The following is a 23,482-nucleotide window of genomic DNA, read 5'->3' on the forward strand; positions in this document are numbered from 1 at the left end:
TGATTAAAAAAAAGAAGCTAAATGCTAATTGATAAAAAAAAACAAGCTAAATGCTAATTGATAAAAAAAAAAAGCTAAATGCTAATTGGTAAAAAAAAAAAAAAAAAAAAGCTAAATGCTAATTGATTAAAAAAAAAGCTAAATGCTAATTGATTTAAAAAAAAGAGCTAAATGCTAATAAAAAAAAAGAGCTAAATGCGAATTGATAATAAATAAATAAAAAGCTAAATGCTAATTGATAAAAAAAAAAAAGTTAAATGCTAATTGATAAAAAAAAAAAAAAAAGAGCAAAATGCTAATTGATAAAAAATAAAAAATAAAAAGCTAAATGCCAATGAAAAATACAAGTGTTGCCCAGGCAGGTATACAGCGGCCATTTGTGGCAATACAACTAGACCTCATCTAAAACAGTCTCTCCCCAATGGCCAAGATTGTCCCAGACCCAGAGAGAGATCAGCAGCAGGCAGTAACCATAGTGCATCAGCATAAGAACTCTCATGGGTCTGACATTGAGACTAAAACATAACCATCCCATCCAGTTTCCCCAACTGGGATAAAAAGGATCCTGTTTGTGGACTTTAGCTCGGCCTTCGATATGATCCAGCCATCAGTCCATCAAGCTCCTGAATTTCGCAGATGACATCATCCTCATAGGGCTCATCGCTGACGGAGACAAATCTGAATACAGGCAGGAGGTCGACCATCTGGTGACTTGGTGCAGTCAAAACAACCTGGAGCTCAATGTTCAAAAGACAGTGGAGGTGGTTGTGGACTACAGGAAGAACACAGCCCCACCGTCCCCCATCACCCTGGGTGATTCCTGGGTTCCATCATTAGCCGAGATCTGAAATGGGAGCTGAACACCAGAGCTCTCACCAAGAAGGCACAGCAGAGGATGTACTTTGTGCGGCAGCTGAAGAAATTCAAAGTGCCAAAAGCAACGATGGTGCACTTCTACACCTCCATCGTTGAGTCGATCCTTACCTCCTCCTTCACCGTCTGGTACACTGCTGCCACTCAAGGACATGAGCAGACTGCAGCGTATCATCCGCCGTGCTGAAAAGGTGATTTGATGCAACCTGCCATCCCTTCAGGACCAGCACACCGCCAGAACGTGAGGGGGTACGGTGGTGCAGTGGTAAGCGCTGTCGCCTCACAGCTCGAAGGTCCTGGGTTCGATTCTCACCTGGGACGCTGTGGGCGCTGGAGTTGTGACCCCCCCTTATCTTCAGTGCCTACTGCCCAGGTGGGCTATCTCGTCGAAAGGGCCTTTCTGTGTGGAGTTTGCATGTTCTCCCCGTACCCCCCAGGGGGTTCCTCCCTACATAACCCCCACTAAAACATGCGGAAGATCGTCATCCGACCAGTGACGACAACATCTGAAGTTGGTCCAATGATGGTCCAATGAAGGTCCCCGGGCGCTGGAAAGAAATAGCGACCACTGCTCCTGGCCTGCCCCCTGGAGGAAAGGACAAGCCTGGATGGGTCAAATGCAGAGGACATATTTCACTGGACACCGTCAGCATGAGTGTGTGTTGTGGCCGCATGCATGTGTTGTAGTGTGTTCGTGTGACAATAAAGACGGGCTGCCGTCTGAAATCGTGTTTTTTAATCGTGTTTTTTTAAATCATGGCCGACCCCTCCCAGCACGGACACAAACTCTTTGTGGCACTCCCACTTGGCAGAAGACAGAGGTCTGTCAAGACCAGAGCCTCTCGTCACAAAAACAGCTTCATCCCAACTGCCATGCGCCACTTCAACGAGGCCCGAAGGCCCCCACGAATAGGGACTCTGGCACCACCCCCTCTCTCCCCCGGTGTCCCCTGAGCACAGGCTCTTCTGGCTCTGGTGGTGGTTAGCCCTTGTTCACACAGGACACCGAACGTAACTAGAGCTGAAACCCGCCCACAACTCCCATTGACGCCATGCATGGCAGCTTCAAGCTTCACGCGTCACGCTTGGAAAATAGGCATGAATCCTGAACGATCGCTTGAGCAAGGCGTGAGCGTGGCTTCAGCGTGACACGCGTGCGCGGTGTGAACGGCCTCTCCTGTTAACAAGGATGCCTAAATGAAACTTGTTGGTTGAGCTTAGGTTGAGCGTTGCTTCGGCGTATAGTGTGAACGGGGCTTCATGGTAGCTTAGGTTGAGCGTTGCTTCGGCGTATAGTGTGAACGGGGCTTCATGGTCTGCGACTCACCAGTGTGCCTGGCACTCTGGGGGCCGAAAGTGGGCCCTCCTGTGGTGAAGGGGTCTCCTGCAGGGGGGTTCATCACACTGGTGTGGAGGGCTGAGTCAGAGTTGGTCCTGAGGGGCGAGAGAGACACACAGTGTTAGGAGAGAGAGGGAGAGAAAGTGAAAAAAGTGAGGATGCCAGATTAGCTGCTAGATATGTCATCACCTGTCAGTTTGAGGGAGAAAAAAAGAAAAAAGAAAGAAAGAAAGAAAGAAAGAAAGAAAGAAAGAAAGAAAGAAAGAAAGAAAGAAAGAACGAACGAAAGAAAGAAAGAAAGAAAGAAAGAAAGGGAGAAAGAACAAAAGAAAGAAAGAGAGAGATGATGCTCCACCAATCAAAATTGTATTTGAGAAAAGACAAACAGCTTTCGGGGAGGTGGGGTCAGTCTCATAAAAACGGTTCAAATCAAATGAATCAAAGGAAATGTTGAATCTTGAATCAGTGTTCATCAATGTGTTTTCAGTCTGATTTTGTGGCTTTGTTCAAATGAATGGGAAGTAAAAATCTGAATGCTACAGTACAAACTCGTCCAGCTGCATCTGATCTCGGTGAGGAGATTATATTCAGTGTCTCATGGCGGTCAAGTCAAATAACAAACAAATGAGAAAATAACCCCTGTGTTAACAGTAAGTGGACTATTGCCTCACATTTATGCCTACCCCACACTACAGGATTTTCAAATCCTTGAAGATTATAAAAATCTTGAGAGCCCACACACTACAGGACAGAGAGAGCCGATTTTTTAACATTTCAATCTTGGGACACACACACAATCGCGTCTGTTCAAACGCAACCCCACACACTAGAAGATTATGCCGAAGATTCACCTTGGAAGCAGGGCTCGACGTTAACTTTTAAAATGCCTATTCAGTGTGCGCACCGGGTGTAGTAGTAGTAATAATGATAATAATAATAATAATAATAATAATAATACATTTGTGTCATTTCGTTTTCTAAACAAATCTTATTTTTTGTTTTTATAATGCATTTGCACTTTAAGGATTTGTTTAACTAATATTTGCGCGGACAGCCGCGTCCATTCGGGGTGTAGGCCTACTGTGCACGGCCAGGCGAAAACCGTCTGCACAGGTGCCTTGTGGAGGGGCGCGTCTGCTGATTTGACTCACTTTTCCGTGCGGACACTCGCCGATGCGGGAAGCATATGAGACCTAAGCGCTTGTTGTAGGCTACATGCTTTGCAGTATAGCATTAGTTTTCCGTCCCGTTCAAAGACGCACGGGTATTTCACCTCGATGACAATTTCCTCATTCTTTGTTTCTGTGCGGGGCTGCGGGCGGACGCGGACCAGATTATTTTGCGAAAAACTGTAATGGAAACGCAGCTACTACTGGCTCTCTGCTCAAGATGCAATCGCCTGTCGGGTTGTAAATATCTAACATGTTAGATATGCCCGATTCACAATCGGGAAGAGGCAGTCTTCCCGATTGTGAATCTTTGAACCCCACACACTACAGGATCATTTGGGAAGATTATCTGCCCGACGCGCCTCAAATCGGGAGCACCCCCGAGAAAATCGGAAGGGGGGAATCTTGGCCATAATCTTGCAAATTATCCTGTAGTGTGGGGTAGGCATTAGTGCAAAAAGAGTCAACTAAACAGAATCAACACACAAGTATCCATTCAGAGCTGAAGAATGAAGAGAGGACAGAGATGGAGGATGGAACGAGCCAGGAAGGAAGAATGGCTGAAGATTCAGAAGGTTACACTGATGCTCTCTGAAGATGGACGAGGAAGAAGACATCGGGTTCAAAACTTTAACCTGGCAACAAACAGAACTGCCTCCTTGAGAGACGTAGGGCCCTATCTTCGTACAGGCGATATCCCCTATTTACGCTTGCGAACCTGTATGCGCGTGCCTTAACGCAGGCAAGATTTCCATCCGCTGGTGTTATGCAGAGTTTTGCACCCCCGCCCAGCAGCAGAAAAACGCATCTTGTAATGATTTATACAGAAACATAACTGTTTAAAAATGATATAATTGTTTAGGTAGACGTGACCTCCCTGTTTTTAAGTTAAAACAGACCAAAAATGCAATTACTCGCGGGGAAGCATAACTCATCACAACAACGGGTGCAAGCGCAGATTAGAGGCGTGCCAAATCATTTATGCATGGCACAAACGGGATTTGGGCGGTGTTAACCACCAGAATTATTCACAGGTGTGGCCTGGCGATGCCTGGGCGTTACATCAATCAAAGCAGATTCCCGTCTTGCAGTCATGTAATACAGTTTGTGTGAGGCATGCTGTACTTCTCCCCATGCATAATTTGGATCGGTGTAGGCCTATTGACTGTATATATTATCCCTAGCTCATAACGACACCATCACAGCATATACCTGTTAAAACATCTGAGTTTTGATGCAATTCTAGTTATTTTGTTGACTGGGGTGGGACAATAGAAACGTGTTTGCAGCGGGTAAACGGCGGAGACAAAAGAAAAGATTGGAGGATTTACAGTGGACTCAATTAAAACTCGACTCATGCCGAGGCTTGTGCCAGATCGGCTGTGATGCCAACGACCTTCCGGGTTATGGCAGGTGAAGGTGAATAGCCTATTGCAAGTAGGCTACAATGTACAATGTAATGTGTAAAGTTTTCTCAATTCATTTACCATAACCCCTCCTTGCGATGTGATAAAAGTTTCTCATTGAATTATAGCTGATTGCCTCACCGAATAATCTGCTGGTTACCCAATTTTAGCAGCAGAATTTGATGTCCTGGGGTGGCACGTCCGTGCGTAATGTAGGGCTGGGCGATATATCGAATATACTCGATGTATCGCGGCTTGTGCCACGTGAGATGTAGAAATGACTATATCGCGAACATTCGAGTATAATTGTCACGCATTGTTTATAACTTAAGCCGCCGGTATGACTCGCTTCACGTTTCCTCTTGTCAGCTCTCCCTCTCAAGGGAGAGCTCTGTCACACTGAGGAAGGGAGGGGGAATCACATGGATACGTCAAACCGCGTCAGACACACCCGTGCTTAACCTATGTGCGATTCGAAATCACGCTTCCCCATCAACCAACAACGCTGGCGAGACATGGCCGCCTCCAGTGTGGATGTTGACAGTTCAAATTATAACAAAACAACCACTATTGCGATTTGCAATACATGTCCCGCAAGGTTTCTGAGATTAGGGGAAAGTCTGAGCTGGCGTTACGCTAAACCAAACGTGGGGAGGAGGCAGCGGATTTGTTTGGCGTTAACGTTAGCTGTTGTGGTCGGGGCTAACGTTAGCTAGCTGGTTAGGCGGCTACCTAGTTGCAGGCAGCGCTCCACAAGCTTGTTGTGACCAAAATCCCCGCATTTAAAGCACTTCATACTCCCAGAGCTGGCGTAAACCATAGAGAACCTCATGCATTACTCAAAATGAAACGTCCAGGGTTTGTGTCTCCAAAAGCAACTAACGCTAACGTTACATGCAAGCTAACGTAGCTAGCTGCAGGGCAGTCATGATCTATAAGGAAAACGAATGTGCACATAGCCTACATAAAAGTCAAGAGTCTAAATCTATTTTTTTATGTTTTATGTGCAGACTAAGCAGCTAGGCTTTCGGTTCTATAAAAGCCATTCTTTTTTGTATTGACTATTGAGTGATACACTTTACTAAAACAATCATATTATATCAGAAGTGTTGTTTGTGTTCACAGTGATGTCAGATTTGCTTAGGTCAGAGCTATGGAATATTAAATCATCCATCTTTGCTCACTATCTGCCCTTTCTTTCTTCTTATTTTTTACCCCAGGTGTGCATAAAATACAGGTTAAGAACTTATGGAAAAGTCATGGAAATCCATTGGTCAAAATGTGTATGAACCCTGAAGGGTTAAATTGAGCATTTATGAGAGATTTCAAAAATATCGAGATATATATCGTGTATCGCGATATAGCCGAAAAACATCGCGATATTCTTTAGAGACCATATCGCCCAGCCCTAGCGTAATGACGTTTCTGTGCTGCGCTGCGCAGAGATTATGGTGCACTCAAGCGCAGCAAGTGTTTTACCGGATAAGAGGTCCTTTTCAAAGCTCTTAGCGCTGCAAAGTAATTGCGCGCTGCTGACGATAGGATAATGCCATCTATCCCCACATGTTATCACTGATACGCCTGCTTTGGCATGTGGCACACCTATGCTCAGTACAATTATAACAGGCATGCGCTTGTGCCCGCCCCCAATTTGCATTGCGCACGGCGTTAAACGAGAGCAAACGCTAAATTAGGGATTTTGGTAAGATAGGGCCCGTAATCTTCAAACCAAGTCTGATCACCCACTGCATTTCCTCTTGGTATTAAAGGAGAATTTCGGTTTTTTACACCACGGTCCTCATTTCCAGTTTAGAATATGATGTTTTACTCACCGAAATAGTTTTGCGTCATTCGGATGCCCAGGGAAGATTTTGAGCTCCGAGTACACTCTTCAAACAGGCTAGAACCGCTAGAACGTGAGCCCACGGGGCATTCTGCACGGCAGTGCACGCGCTCTCTAAATGACACTTTTTCTGTCAGATCACGGTTCATTATGGTTGTAAATATAATTATCTAGCTAATAGCTACAAGCTAGGCTAACAACAACACCGGAGTCAGCGTTGATCTGCCCCGGTGGGGTTACAGTGCGTATCGTCCCCCTCTGTGAAACCACTTCTTCAGAGAAACCACAGAAGGGGGACGATACGCACTGTAACCCCACCGGGGCAGATCAACGCTGACTCCGGTGTTGTTGTTAGCCTAGCTTGTAGCTATTAGCTAGATAATTATATTTACAACCATAATGAACCGTGATCTGACAGAAAAAGTGTCATTTAGAGAGCGCGTGCACTGCCGTGCAGAATGCCCCGTGGGCTCACGTTCTAGCGGTTCTAGCCTGTTTGAAGAGTGTACTCGGAGCTCAAAATCTTCCCTGGGCATCCGAATGACGCAAAACTATTTCGGTGAGTAAAACATCATATTCTAAACTGGAAATGAGGACCGTGGTGTAAAAAACCGAAATTCTCCTTTAAGACTCTCTTCCCATCTTAAGTTAGCCTGGGAAAACCCATCCTGATCACATGACTTCACATTCTGTTTCATTCTACATTTCAGTCTGGACTTCCGGAGTGTTTGCCTTGACAGACAACTCCTTCAGCCAATCAGCATCGCCAAATCCAATCCAAATCCAATCGGAAGAACGGCGAAGACATATTTTCCGCCGAGAAACTCCGCTGGTGCATGCATACTCTTGTTCTTGTTTAATTGTTGTTATTGAGTCTATGGCTGTTTACTCTACTAACGTTACCACTTGCTGCTTTCAGAGACGCCATTACTGTTTTGCCAGTGGAGTCCCTGAGTGGCCGGTTACGCTGTCAACTACAGCGCAGGTCCCTGACTGGCCCGGCTACATTCTAATGTGGGTGGGCAAAAGTCCAGACTGAATGTGAGTTCACATTATCAGGATGGTATTTACAAGGCTCATCTCAAGTTGGGAGAGAGAAGGAAGGAAGGAAGGAAGACAGACAGACAGATAGAGAGAAAGGCAGAGAGAGAGATCAGAAGAGAGAGATCAGAGGAGAGACCGAGAGGAGAGAAAGTGGATTCACCTGTGGAGTGCAGTGGTAGGGAGATGACAGGTAGAGGTAGAGAGAGACATAAATAGCTGAGACTTACATAGACTTACATACAGTAGCTGTTTACACACTTCCTTAGTATAACTTTAATTGTAAACACACTCTTAAGATAACTTTAGCTACCCTTATGTATATTAGACACTCTTAAGATAACTTTAGCTACCCTTATGTATATTACACACTCTTAAGATAACTTTAGCTACCCTTATGTATATTACACACTCTTAAGATAACTTTAGCTACCCTTATGTATATTAGACACTCTTAAAGGGCCCATATTTTGCTAATATAATGTATTATTATTTTATTGTTGGCCTCCACTAGAGTAACTTATTGCATCAGTCATAGTTTAAAAAACTCAGTTTATCTTGTACTGGCTCTCACTGCCCCCTTCAGTTCACCCTCTGTCTGAAACGCTCTGTTTTTAGGTCCTGTCCCTGAACCCCCACCCTCCGGAAAATACTCCAGGTGGGCAGCGCGAGGAGTTTTTGCGTTTGCAAACTTCTGCCCAGAGAGCTATAGCGCTGTAGAAGCGAGACTGTCTGTCTGTCTGTCTGTCTGTCTCACTATCTATCTATCTATCTATCTAGATAAGATAGATAAGATAGATAGATAGATAGATAGTCATGCATAACAGAAACAGACAGGCGATCTCTGCTATGGCTACTAAATTTGGTAGTTGTAAAACAATTATATCAACGAGCAACGGATTGTCAAAACGAATTTGACCATCGGTGAAAAACGTGACTTGGACATAAAGCAAGCTATCAATTGATTTATCAACATCCCCCTAGCTATCTACAGCTCCGCTAGGCCCGGGCTGCACCCGGAGATTTCCTTCGGTGGCTGGCCAAGCAGGGATTCTATTACCACGGCCTGCCATAACGTTACACCCTGCCCGGGGAGCTACACACTAGCTAATGTAGCTAGTTAGCTAACTTCCCAAATGCTTGTGACTATAGTGTGCCTCTCCTAGCAAAGGCTACACGGACCAAACCAAAATGAGGACTTGGAGAAGTCAGCAAGTTGGACTAACGTTACAAGTTCTGAAAATATGTGCCTTTCGTCATTCATCGGTTGTTCATATGTCTATAAGGCAGCTGTGCTGCTAGGCTAACATTGCTAGTGCTAACGTTACCCAGCCGGTAAGTAACGTTAGCGCTTCCTAGCAGCACATTGGACCGATGCTGGAATGAGACACATATTTTCAGAACTTACCACTTCAGTCCTACATCCTGGCTCACTTCCATGTCGTCTCCTTGTTTTTGCGGTCTGGAATCCGTTATTCCATGAGACTACGTCCCAGACAGCCAGGCTAGAGAGAGCCTGGTGAGTGGTGACGCGGGTTAGAACAGGGAAGAGAGGGGAAGGGTGGGAGCTAGCGTGCGCGCGCTGCGCGCCGGCCGGCGGCAACGCTTTGTTGCCAGGGTAACAAGTCCTTACTGACGTCACAAAAATTATGGTTCTCGCACAAAATCGCCATAAATCCATGTCATCTCGTCTACGAGAGTTCATAGGCGCGAGGGGTGGTTCATGGGGGTAACATTAAAACACTTTCACATATTTATTTGAAGCTTAGCCCATGTTTAATATGACCATCCAAGATTGTAACAACATATATATGATACAAAATTAAGAAATGCATAATATGGCCCCTTTAAGATAACTTTAGCTACCCTTATGTATATTAGACACTCTTAAGATAACTTTAGCTACCCTTTTGTATATTACACACTCTTAAGATAACTTTAGCTACCCTTATGTATATTAGACACTCTTAAGATAACTTTAGCTACCCTTATGTATATTACACACTCTTAAGATAACTTTAGCTACCCTTATGTATATTAGACACTCTTAAGATAACTTTAGCTACCCTTATGTATATTACACACTCTTAAGATAACTTTAGCTACCCTTATGTATATTAGACACTCTTAAGATAACTTTAGCTACCCTTATGTATATTACACACTCTTAAGATAACTTTAGCTACCCTTATGTATATTACACACTCTTAAGATAACTTTAGCTACCCTTATGTATATTAGACACTCTTAAGATAACTTTAGCTACCCTTATGTATATTAGACACTCTTAAGATAACTTTAGCTACCCTTATGTATATTACACACTCTTAAGATAACTTTAGCTACCCTTATGTATATTACACACTCTTAAGATAACTTTAGCTACCCTTATGTATATTAGACACTCTTAAGATAACTTTAGCTACCCTTATGTATATTAGACACTCTTAAAGGAGAATTTCGGTTTTTTTTAACCTGGAGCCATTTCCTGGCATTAATTATGAATTGGCCACTCACCTAGCGATGTCTGCAGCGTTTCTGGGCGTCCTAGCGTTGTTTTGAGATCAATATCGTCCAAGTCAGTGTAAAATGGAGTTGATTTGGGGCCAAGTGGTAGCCTGTATTTCCTGCATCTAAATAGCTATTTTTCTTCCCGTTTTCGCCACATATCGCCATAATCAGATCCGTCAACATCCAGCCGAGTGTTATTTCACCCCAGGCTGTTTCCTGGACTGCACACGGATCAAATTACCTCAAACGTGATCTAGGTCACCAAGTCTCGTGAAGTCGCGCGATACTTTCCTGTCGACTGGCCAAATACAGGCAGGACGCTTTGCGGTCGTGGTTTTAGCGTAACCTATGTGGGGTTTGGCGTAACCTATGTGGGGTTTGGCATAACCTTCGTTATTTCGAATCCCACATAGGTTACGCCAAACCCCACATAGGTTACGCTAAAACCACGACCGCAAAGCGTCCTGCCTGTATTTGGCCAGTCGACAGGAAAGTATCGCGGGACTTCACGAGACTTGGTGACCTAGATCACGTTTGAGGTAATTTGATCCGTGTGCAGTCCAGGAAACAGCCTGGGGTGAAATAACACTCGGCTGGATGTTGACGGATCTGATTATGGCGATATGTGGCGAAAACGGGAAGAAAAATAGCTATTTAGATGCAGGAAATACAGGCTACCACTTGGCCCCAAATCAACTCCATTTTACACTGACTTGGACGATATTGATCTCAAAACAACGCTAGGACGCCCAGAAACGCTGCAGACATCGCTAGGTGAGTGGCCAATTCATAATTAATGCCAGGAAATGGCTCCAGGTTCAAAAAAACCGAAATTCTCCTTTAAGATAACTTTAGCTACCCTTATGTATATTACACACTCTTAAGATAACTTTAGCTACCCTTATGTATATTACACACTCTTAAGATAACTTTAGCTACCCTTATGTATATTAGACACTCTTAAGATAACTTTAGCTACCCTTATGTATATTAGACACTCTTAAGATAACTTTAGCTACCCTTATGTATATTAGACACTCTTAAGATAACTTTAGCTACCCTTATGTATATTACACACTCTTAAGATAATTTTAGCTACCCTTATGTATATTACACACTCTTAAGATAACTTTAGCTACCCTTATGTATATTACACACTCTTAAGATAACTTTAGCTACCCTTATGTATATTACACACTCTTAAGATAACTTTAGCTACCCTTATGTATATTACACACTCTTAAGATAACTTTAGCTACCCTTATGTATATTACACACCCTTAAGATAACTTTAGCTACCCTTATGTATATTACACACTCTTAAGATAACTTTAGCTACCCTTATGTATATTAGACACTCTTAAGATAACTTTAGCTACCCTTGTGTATATTACACACTCTTAAGATAACTTTAGCTACCCTTATGTATATTATATTTGACTGCAATCATGTTACACACTTCTTTATTCTCCTATATCTTTTACTGTGCGCACATTTTTGTTTTTATTTTACACTTGCTTTGGCAATGTATACGTATGTTTCTCATGCCAATAAAGCCCAATTGAATTGAATTGAATTGAGAGAAAACGAGAGATCAGAAGAGAGAGAGAGAGAGAGAGAGAGATCAGAAGAGAGAGAGAGAGAGAGAGATCAGAAGAGAGAGAGAGAGAGAGATCAAAGGAGAGAGAGAGGAGAGGAAGTGGATTCACCTGTTGAGTGCAGTGGTAGGGAGACGAAACAACTGGCTTTTATCCCCGGGGAAGTTTCCGGACCAATTCCTTTTCGTGATCGACAAAAACAAAACGCCTCGTTATTTTTCTCCAACAAGGAATACCCCCCCCCCCCAAACAAAACCAAAAATAAAGGAGGAGTGTGAAGCAACCGCAAGCCAAGGAGAGGGAAAAGATGGAGAGAAGAAGGGAAGGAGAGAGAGAGCCTGGCGTGTGCGATCAACAGACGAGAGGGACCAGTGTGTGTGTGTGTTTGTGTGTGTGTGTCTGTGTGTGTAGGCTACAGGTTTCACCTGTTGCTACATTCATATTCATAGACGTTAAGCTTGGGACGGTATTCGATAACATCAAATATCTTGATATTTACTAAAGATCGCGATATGCCTAATATTTTCTGCAGTAATTATTATTAGTAGTAGTAGTAGTGGTAGTAGCATAGAAATACGGTCCCGTGTCAACAGAAAGCTTTTCTTGAGCTGCCAGCACCGTTTCTGCAATTAATTGAACTATGCTAAGGACAGGCTAGCAGCACTCTTCTTCCCAGCACCTCCCTGGCGGTGTTTTTGGACAGAGCGCTCTGGGCACCTCAAGCAGAAAACATTTCAACATTTAGAGATGAGAGACCGACCAATCCAAATCGAGGGAGAGGCAGGACTAAAAAGATCAACAAAGATGGCGGAGGAGAGGCTCCGGGGGAGAATTATTAATTGTATTGTATTGTAGTGCCGGAGGAGGGAGGACAGAGGCAGGATCCTGATTTACTTCACTTTAATCACCAAAGCAAATCGGTACAGGTTTTAGCTTGTAGCATTTCACAACACCCCTTCATTTCCTGTGTAACCCACAAATATAGCCGGCCAGCGGCCGGAACACCACCAACCCCGCCCATAGTTCCGGGGTGAATTATTTCCCCTAGATAGTGTCCACCACATAAGCCCCCCAGAATTCACCCTAGTAAACAAAGTCAGTTTGGCGAGGAGGCTTAATGAGTCGCCCGAAACGGCTCCGGGAGACAGGTACTGAGTCCGGGGAAACAATGGGAGGGGAAACCGTACTCTCACGGTGGGGGGGAAGTGTAGACGAGGCAGAGGGAACCTCAATGAGGGAAGGGGTAGGGGGCAAGGGAAGCGGAGGCGCCCGGACCGGGGGCCGGCCTCGGCGTGGGGGCTGGGCCAAGTCCACCGGTCGAGTCAAGTCCAGGTGTGCAGGCTTAACCCGATCCACTGAGATGTGCTCCGGCTTACCACCAATGTCCACTACCAGATATTTTGTCTTATGCTCCAGAACCCGAAATGGACCGTCATAAGGGGGCTGCAGTGGACCGCGATGAGCGTCATGGCGGATGAACACATACCCCGCTGTCCGCAAGCCAGATGGCACCTGGGATGCAGGAACGCCATGCTGTGTGGTGGGGACAGGCGTGAAGGCCCTGGCGCTGTCCAGCTGGGAGGCCCGTTGTACGGCAGCAGACCAGGGTGTCGTAGAGTTAGGTATAAACTCCCCGGGGACCCGCAACGGCTGCCCATAGACCAGCTCGGCTGAGGATGACTGAAGGTCCTCCTTAGGGGCCGTCCGGAGCCCAAGCATCACCCAAGGGAGCCTGTCTATCCAATTACTGTCCGTCAGACTGGCTCGATGGGCGGCCTTCATCGAACGGTGGAACCTCTCACACAACCCATTGGCCTGAGGGTGGTAGGCAGTGGTACGGTGGAGCTTAACCCCCAAACCCTCTGCCTGTCCGGGGCACGCATGGGCACCTGATGATATCCGCGCACCAGGTCCACCTTAGAAAAAACATGGCTACCCGACAGATGTGCAGAAAAGTCCTGAATATGGGGGACCGGGTAGCGGTCAGCCGTGGTCGCATCGTTAAGGCGGCGGTAATCACCGCACGGGCGCCACCCGCCACCTGCCTTGGCGACGATGTGCGGCGGGGATGCCCAGGGACTGTCCGAGCGGCGAATGATGAAGATCATCAAAGACACAAACCATCCCCACAACAGCCTGTTCTCCCTGCTACCCTCAGGGAGGAGATACAGGGTTCCAAAAACACGCACAAATCGCTTGAGGAACAGTTTCTTCCCGCAGGCCACGAGACTCCTTAACACATTCACTGCCAGACGTTTTTTTTTTACTGTAGTTAGCTTCTGCCAGAGGGTTTTTTTGAGGATTCTGGCTCATCTTTCAAGACCCGAGGATTCTTTTCTGCTAAGATTTTGTGAACACACAATATCTCAAAAGAACTAATAGAATGTGTGCTTTCTCTGTCTAAAAGAGTTAGTTTGTAGAGTTAGTAGTTATGTAAGCATTAGCAGTTGAATACAGCATGGTTTCAGCGTCAGAAAAATTATTCAGAGATAAACGGCTTTTTGTGAAATTCGATAGAACAGTCACTTTAACCATTCATTTTTGGCATCAGTAAGAGTCAGACATCTAAACAATAGTTTTGAACAGTAATTTCCTCCATAACAGCAGGAAACCCCCCTCTGCTTCCAACTCCTCCCTCCGTGTGTGTTCTCCTCCTGCCTCCCTGGCTCTCCAGCGGGCGTGTCACAACGAAGTTGCTGCTGCCTGGCTGCTGCCTGTTTGAGCGGCCGCTGTTTGAGGAAGTCTGGGTGGACTCGCTCGTTTCGTGGAGTTTTGGTTGAGAGCTTTGATGCGATTCTGGTCATATTTATGCTGCGTGTTTCAAAGTGTGCATCCAATCTATTCTTGGAACCCCCCACCGTTGCCACCGCTGTGCATCAGCGCGAAAGTGAAAGCGTTTTCGCCATCAATTTTACAGTATGAGAACGGCTTCGTCGCGCTTTTCCCTCCAGTTTTGGGTCGCCTCTTTCTACTGTGGAGAGACATGTCGACACTCAGTGGGTCGGTAAAATAGATTATACACATTCAATACCTCCAATTCTGGTGTAGGAGACGTAAAAGGGTTAGATCAACGTCCCACCGTCAAAAAAAAAAATCGATTCTGAGAACGTGTTAACACGTCCTTGGCAGTCAACAGCTGGATTCTGAAAACGTGTTAACACGTCCTTGGCAGTGAACGTGTTAATATGCACAAAATAGTGCAGTAGTCGTACCGTACCGTACTGCAGCTGCTACTATTACGGATGCCTAACGTTTAATTGTAAATTTAAGTGTATGTTTAATAAGGTGCCTAACGTTTAATTGTAAATTTAAGTGTATGTTTAATAAGGTACATGCTATTTGCACATGTATGTATAAAACGTCGAATTTGGAATGTCTGAACACGTCTAACGTATGCACATGACATGTGCACCTATGTGCAATGAATATGCCACTGTCGTATAAGCCACCGACTTGTCTTATTGCTTATTGATGCCTATTTCTTATTGCCTTATTGCTGTCTTATTGCTTATTGATGCCTATTTCTTATTGCCTATTACTCATTGCTTGTTGCCTATTTGTACTATGTCGTAAACGGAGTCCACTGCACAAGAATTTCACACGTGGTACTTGTACCATGGAGTGACAATAAAAATCTTGAATCTTGAATCTTGAATCTTGATGCCCATTCGCTCCATCTGTGCAAACTCCGCCTTGGCGACAGCCAGCTTAGCGGGGTTAAGGCGCCTGGCACTGGCGTAGACGGGCCGGCCCTCCGTGGCGATGTGATGCTCCACCCTGTGCTTTACTGTGGGCTCCGAGAACGTGGGCTGGGTGAGGCCGGGGAATTCAGCGAGTAGACGATGGTATTTATCCGCCTCAGAAAGTGAACTAGATAAACCGCCGTAGACGGCCTCCTCGCGCGTGCATGCGAGGGAGGCGAAAGTCTGTGCGTCAACAAGGCGATTGTTCTTAACGTCCACCAGTAGACCATGATCACACAAAAAGTCTGCCCCAAGGAGGGGAAAAGCAATGGATACAGCATAACAAAATCCCAAGTGAAACACTGACCCCCAAAGCACAGTTCCACAGACCGCACGCCATACGAGCGGATGGGACTGCCGTCGGCGGACGCCAACTGCGGCCCGTGCTGCCCACTCATGATGTCCATCTCCGATGCGGGAATAACACTCCTCTGCGCGCCTGTGTCACAGAGGAATCTGCGTCCAGAGATGGTGTCACGGATGAAAAGCAGCCTACTTGCGCCACCAATGCTCAGGGCCACTACTGAGCGCCGGCCCTCCCATTTCCCGCCGGCTTGAAGCTGCAGGGAGAACGGCAACGCTTAGCCTTGGCCCCGAAGCGTGCATGATACATGCAAAGCCCCAAAGCTCCACGCCGATCAGGGGGCGCGGCGCTTCCCTCTCTCCCCGTGCGATAAACCGGCGGAGGGGCGCCGAGGGTGGGAGCTAATACCTCCGGGGCTGAGCGCTGAGTAGCCAGGAAGAACCGGTCCGCCTCCTCAGCTAAAGCGCGGGGCTCTGTGATGGTGGTGTTGGCCAGGGCTGTTTGGACCCGGGGTGGCATATGCCGTAAAAACAGTTCCATAAATAGAAAACAGGGTTTCTCCCTGCCCAGCAGATTTAACATCTTTTCCATAATGGCTTGCTGGCTTGATGGCTTGCTGTCCCCCAGGCCTTGCATAGAAAACAGCCGGCGGGATCTCTCAGCAGCAGACAGTTCAAATGTTTTTAGGAGGTGAGCTTTAAGAGAGTCATATTTGCCCTCGGCAGGAGGGTCTGTGAGGAGACCTACTATTCTGGAAGCTGTGGTGCTCCCCAGCGCTGCCACCACGTAGTAGTAGCGTGTGTCATCCTCGGTGATTTTCCGTAGGGCAAACTGAGCCTCCACTTGCGAAAACCAGGCAGCCGCTGACGTTTCCCAGAACTCCGGCAGTTTAAGAGCAACGGCGTTCGTAGCCATGCTAAACACGGCCTCCGTACACTTGATTTAACGAAGACCGACGTCAGGGTCACCAGTGTAGTGCCGGAGGAGGGAGGACAGAGGCAGGATCCTGATTTACTTCACTTTAATCACCAAAGCAAATCGGTACAGGTTTTAGCTTGTAGCATTTCACAACACCCCTTCATTTCCTGTGTAACCCACAAATATAGCCGGCCAGCGCCCGGAACACCACCAACCCCGCCCATAGTTCCGGGGTGAATTATTTCCCCTAGAAATAGAGTCAGAGTCAGCTCCATGCACTGTGTGTCTGGGCACGTTGGAAGCACTCTGGGCATTCATATTCTTGATATCCAAAGTCCTCAGCCAAGAAGAAAAAGCGCTGTCTGCAGCTGTCTGTGGACACAGGACCTACTGTATAGCAGCTGTCTGTGGACACATAGCCTACTGTATAGCAGCTGTCTGTGGACACATGACCTACTGTATAGCAGCTGTCTGTGGACACAGGACCTACTGTATAGCAGCTGTCTGTGGACACGGGACCTACTGTATAGGAGCTGTCTGTGGACACGGGACCTACTGTATAGCAGCTGTCTGTGGACACATAGCCTACTGTATAGCAGCTGTCTGTGGACACGGGACCTACTGTATAGCAGCTGTCTGTGGACACATGACCTACTGTATAGCAGCTGTCTGTGGACACATAGCCTACTGTATAGCAGCTGTCTGTGGACACATGACCTACGGTATAGCAGCTGTCTGTGGACACAGGACCTACTGTATAGCAGCTGTCTGTGGACACATAGCCTACTGTATAGCAGCTGTCTGTGGACACAGGACCTACTGTATAGCAGCTGTCTGTGGACACGGGGCCTACTGTATAGCAGCAGTGGTGGTAGTAGTAGTAGCATAGTAGTAGTAGAACCACAACAGATGTGTTCTATGTTAGAGAAACAACACGCATGATATTCTCATGCAGCAACTAATGGCCACACCTCCATGACAGAGATTCCTACATGTCAGAGACAGAGATCACATGACTGTCTGGCAGGTCATGGTGGACAATAACCAACTGCTGTGCCGGCCTGATGGTGCCAAACCAATAACACAGGTTGCTTTTAGCTGATAGTCAACAGTAGAGACAAGGGGCTCTCTCACGCTCAGTGCAGGTGCAAGGACAAGCCTTAGCTTTGCTAGTTTCTAGCACCCAGAATAAATAAAAAAATCCATTACAAAGGATGTATTTCAGCGACCCAGTGGTCATTAGCCCATTGATACCTGATGCAGCATTTGTGTGTATGTGTCCCTTTAAGACCGCGAACCGCGTCACGGGGTTCGCGGTCTTAAAGGGATACACACACAAATTAGGGATATACACGCAAATGCTGCATCAGGTATCAATGGGTTAAAAGAAGAGTGTTAAGGCCTAAACATGGTCGTCCGTCCGCCTCCAATTGGAGCCGTCTCGCCGTCTGGCGGCGCCAGCGAGCCCTACATGCTCGGACGCCACTACAGCCTCCCTCCTCCCACCCTCCCTCCTCCTGTGGAAGCTCCGTGTGAAAATGGCAGAGATTGTGTGCCAGGCAGTCTGAATGAAATTGAATGTAACGTTCCCAATTCTATGTACAGTATTAAATTCTAAAAAACGACCCTCAACATTTGGGAAGGCTAAGCCACACAACTAGTTTGTTATAATCTAACGTCATGCTTTGAAAGGCGACTTTACGACGATGAGCCAAGGCAACAGCCAGAGTTGCAGCTGACGTCACGCACGTATCGTCGGCGCTGAGTCACATTTTCGAGCAGCCCCCGTCAGCCGACGGCGCCCCCTCCCTGTAGGACGGCGCTCCACCCGCCGTCATACGGGGAGGGCGGGGCGAGGCTCTGACGGACGACCATGTTTAGGCCTTTAGAAACTAGCAAAGAGAATGCTTGCCCTTGCACTGGGTGTAAGATATGGCCCATGGAATGAGAGGCAGATTCATACTCAGCAAACATCCCAAACCCAACCTCTTGTTTCACAAGAGGAGTTTCTTATTCCACTAAGTCCACAGACTGTTCAGTCCAGCCCAGCTCAGTCCAGCCTAACCTAGTCCAGCCTAACCCTACTGTTCAGTCCAGCCCAGTCCAGCCTAACCCTACACTGTGTGACTCTACTCTGCTTTATTCATTTATTAGCTCGTTTATCTTCATTAGAAACCAACAACACAAGCACACACACACACACGCACGCACGCACACACACACACACACACACACACGCACGCGCACACACACACACAAACACACAAACACGCACGCACGCACACACACACACACACACACACACACACACACACACACACACACACACACACACACACACACACACACAAATGCTGATCCCTACAGAATTAAGTCTTTTGCTGACAGAGCCAGACACACACGCATGCAGAGTCTCCATTCACCTGATTGATACAGGCCGTTGCCTCAGTCTTGCTGCCAGACACACAGGAGAAACATTATGCTTCCGCCCCCCTCCATTCATCACGGTCTGTATCAAGCTTCACTTTTTGTCTGAATGGAGATCGGTGAATAATGTGAAACTCTGCTGTCTGCAGGCACCAGTGGCTGGTGCATTTTAGCAGTGAGCTAGGCTAGATGTTGAGACTAGAACAAGGCTCCAGAATTTGTCGATTTTGTTTTTTTGATGGTGGGATGTGCATCTAACCCTTTTACATCTCTTATATAAGTATTGGACGTGTACAACGTGTACAACCCATTCCACCGACCCACTAAGTGGCGACAGTGCTTTCCTGACTAGAGGAAGGCAAGCAAAAAGCAGTGTGACGAAGCCATTCTCATGAAAATGGATTGGCGAAAACGCTTTCGTTTTCGCGCTGATTGCTGGCAGTGCGGGATTGCAAATTTGCATAATAGATTACGGGTGGAACACACTTTGAAACACGCAGCATAAATATGACCAGAATCGCAAAAGCTTCATCAAAGCTCTCAACCAAAACTCCAAGAAGCGAGCGAGTCCATCCAGACTTCCTCAAAGAGCGGCCGCGCAGACAGGCACAGCAGCAGCAAAGCAGTGAGACTGGTGACAAGCTTGTGACACGGCCGCTGCAGCCAAGAAGAACGCCCACGGAGGGAGGAGTTGGAAGCAGAGGGGGGTTTCCTGCTGTTATGGAGGAAATTACTGTTCAAAACTATTGTTTAGATGTCTGACGTCTTACTGATGCCAAAAATGAATGGTTAAAGTGACTGTTCTATCGAATTTCACAAAAAGCCGTTTATCTCAGAATAATTTTTCTGACGCTGAAACCATGCTGTATTCAACTGCTAATGCTTACATAACTACTAACTCTACAAACTAACTCTTTTAGACAGAGAAAGCACACATTCTATTAGTTCTTTTGAGATATTGTGTGTTCACAAAATCTTAGCAGAAAAGAATCCTCGGGTCTTGAAAGATGAGCCAGAATCCTCAAAAAAACCCTCTGGAAGAACCTACCTACAGTAAAAAAAAAATGGCTCGCAGTGAATGTGTTAAGTATTGCGATTCTACGATTATTGCGATTCGATATTACGATTTATTGCGATTTTTGTTTATTTTTTTCTTTTATTTTTTCAGTTTGTTTGCTTTTTTACACTAGATTAGAACATGGGAAAAGTTGAATCATACACTAGAGACTGTATATTATATATCATGAGTAGAGCTGGGCGATAGTTAAAAACAGGGGGGGACTGGGATCATAATTCAGGCCGGGCATTAGATACCAAGCAGGCCAGGCCGATATGGGCCATCGCACGTGAAATTTGGGCCGTTTGAAGCCCAATTTGGGCCGTTTGAAGCCAGATTTGGGCCGTTTGAAGTCCAATTTTACAATGAGATGCACCCACTTTAACCCTGAAGTGTAATTATTACTTCAGACTAACTAATAAAGTAATAAAACCACTAGTAAACCAGTAGGCAGCGCCTGGCCTGCTGTTCAGTGAGTGGCCTGACTGCAAGCACCCAAAAAAAAAAAAAAAAAAAAATTTTTTTTTTTTGCGATGATCGATTCTGGAATAAAAGATCGATTCAAAAAATCGTGACATTAAAAATCGCGATACTTAGGTGAATCGATTTTTTCCCCCACCCCTACTATTCATATGGTTTTGCTCGCAGCCAATCTCAATTTTGATTTAATGCTAAGTGATTGGTCCACTACCGCAGCAGCTACTGTATAGGGCTGTCAAAATTGCCCCCAAATCATATTCAAATATTCCCTCTAAACAAAACATATTCGTTCTGATATATTCGAATACAAGAAAATACAACCAGAGAGCTTATAGAACTACTTGGTCTATTTATTTGAACTTTTTAAACATAAACATTGTTTTTTCCCCCCATATTTATTCAGTCAGTATTGACTTTTGTAATGTTTTTAAATAACCAGGCAAACGATGTGTTTTCATGTTGCAATCTTGGCCAGGTTTCTTACCTGGAAATAATGTAAACAAAAAACAAAAACAAAACACTTTTTTTTTATAATAATAATAACTTTGAATATTCATTTTCATATTTGAATATTCATTACATTTTTATATTCGAATATAGATTCAAATATAGAAATATTCTTTGACAGCCCTACTACTGTACAACCCATACAGTCTGTGGTGGTGAAGTCGAGCCCGGCGTATGAGAGTATGAGTTGACTGTTCAGTGTGCTGAGATGCCACCAAAACATTCAAAAGTATGGCAAAAAAGTATTTAAAGTATTATTAAAGTTATATTATTAAAGTATTATTAAAGTTTCACTTATCTCCCGCCTGGACTACTTCTGGCTGGCCTTCCTGCCTCTGACATCTGACCGCTTCAGCTGATTAAGAACGCTGCAGCCCATCTGGTATTCAACCAACCCAAATTCTCTCATATCACTCCCCTCTTCCGGGACCTTCACTGGCTTCCTATCTCGTCGGCACGCATCAAATTCAAAACAGTGGTTCTGGCCTACAGGGCAGGATACCAGACAGCTCTGTACCTACAATCTATGGTCAGGCTCCAAACCTCTCACCGCTCCCTCCGCTCCTCCACCAGTGCATGACGCCCCGCCCCTCCTCTGCTAAAGTCGCTCATCCCAATCGCGACTCTTCTTGTCCCTAGCACCACAATGGTCGAACGAGCTCCCCCCTTCGGTCAGGATGGCCGAATCACTGCCGAAAACACACCTTTTCAGGCAAAACCTGGCTGAAAACATCATTTAGCAGACACTTTTCTCCATCTTTCTCTCTAAGAAAAAACTTTACCAGTCTATTCCTTCAAAAGTTGTAGCTGTCATAGATTGCATTGCATAGTTGATTTCTCTATTGTTGACAAAAATGTGTTATTGTAAGTCGCTTTGGAGAAAAGTGTCTGCTAAATGATGTAATGTAAAGTAGTATTTAAAGTATTTAGTATCTAAAAACGGGGAATAAAAAAAAACTAGAACGACCGCAACGCGGACTTATGCCTCCGCCATTAGTTCATTCTTGAGTCCAAGTGGATGTTGGAGCCAAATTGGAAGAAATTGCATCAAGGCATTTCTGTGCAGAATTGGATATTTGAGCCAAATGTGAAGAAATTTAGTCAATGTGTTACTGAGATATGGCGTTACTGAGCTTGAAAATGGCATTTGTTAGGTCACTGTGACCTTGACCTTTGACCTTTGATAACCAAAATGGAATCAGTTCATCCTTGAGCCTAAGTGAATGTTTAAGGCGAATCTGATGAAATTCCGTCCAGGCGTTCCTCAGATATCGCGTTAACAAGCTTGAAAATGGCGTTTGAGAGGTCACAGTGACCTTGACCTTTGACCTTTGACCACCAAAATCTAATCAGATCATCCTTGAGCCTAAGTGAATGTTTCAGGCGAATCTGATGAAATTCCGTCCAGGCGTTCCTCAGATATCGCGTTAACAAGCTTGAAAATGGCGTTCGAGAGGTCACAGTGACCTTGACCTTTGACCTTTGACTACCAAAATCTAATCAGATCATCCTTGAGCCTAAGTGAATGTTTAAGGCGAATCTGATGAAATTCCGTCCAGGCGTTCCTCAGATATCGCGTTAACAAGCTTGAAAATGGCGTTCGAGAGGTCACAGTGACCTTGACCTTTGACCTTTGACCACCAAAATCTAATCAGATCATCCTTGAGCCTAAGTGAATGTTTCAGGCGAATCTGATGAAATTCCGTCCAGGCGTTCCTCAGATATCGCGTTAACAAGCTTGAAAATGGCGTTCGAGAGGTCACAGTGACCTTGACCTTTGACCTTTGACTACCAAAATCTAATCAGATCATCCTTGAGCCTAAGTGAATGTTTAAGGCGAATCTGATGAAATTCCGTCCAGGCGTTCCTCAGATATCGCGTTAACAAGCTTGAAAATGGCGTTGGAGAGGTCACAGTGACCTTGACCTTTGACCTTTGACCACCAAAATCTAATCAGATCATCCTTGAGCCTAAGTGAATGTTTAAGGCGAATCTGATGAAATTCCGTCCAGGCGTTCCTCAGATATCGCGTTAACAAGCTTGAAAATGGCGTTCGAGAGGTCACAGTGACCTTGACCTTTGACCTTTGACCACCAAAATCTAATCAGATCATCCTTGAGCCTAAGTGAATGTTTAAGGCGAATCTGATGAAATTCCGTCCAGGCGTTCCTCAGATATCGCGTTAACAAGCTTGAAAATGGCGTTCGAGAGGTCATAGTGACCTTGACCTTTGACCTTTGACCACCAAAATCTAATCAGATCATCC

At 45.5% G+C, this 23,482-nt stretch overlaps 1 protein-coding gene across 1 annotated transcript in view; it reads right to left on the minus strand.

Annotated features, from left to right (window-relative positions):
• Positions 1-23,482, minus strand: part of LOC310788208 (CREB-regulated transcription coactivator 2) — a 132,756-nt gene that overhangs the window by 71,681 nt on the left and 37,593 nt on the right. The window contains exons 5-6 of the mRNA XM_083649745.1: positions 11,892-11,960; positions 2,201-2,307 (exon numbers count right to left, since the gene is read on the minus strand). Of these exons, the coding sequence (XP_083505871.1) occupies positions 2,201-2,307; positions 11,892-11,960 (176 nt within the window). The remainder of the gene's footprint in view (positions 1-2,200; positions 2,308-11,891; positions 11,961-23,482) is intronic.

Source organism: Poromitra crassiceps (genome assembly GCF_964638095.1).
Source record: "Poromitra crassiceps genome assembly, chromosome: 1".
In the NCBI taxonomy this organism is placed as follows: Eukaryota; Metazoa; Chordata; class Actinopteri; order Beryciformes; family Melamphaidae; genus Poromitra; species Poromitra crassiceps.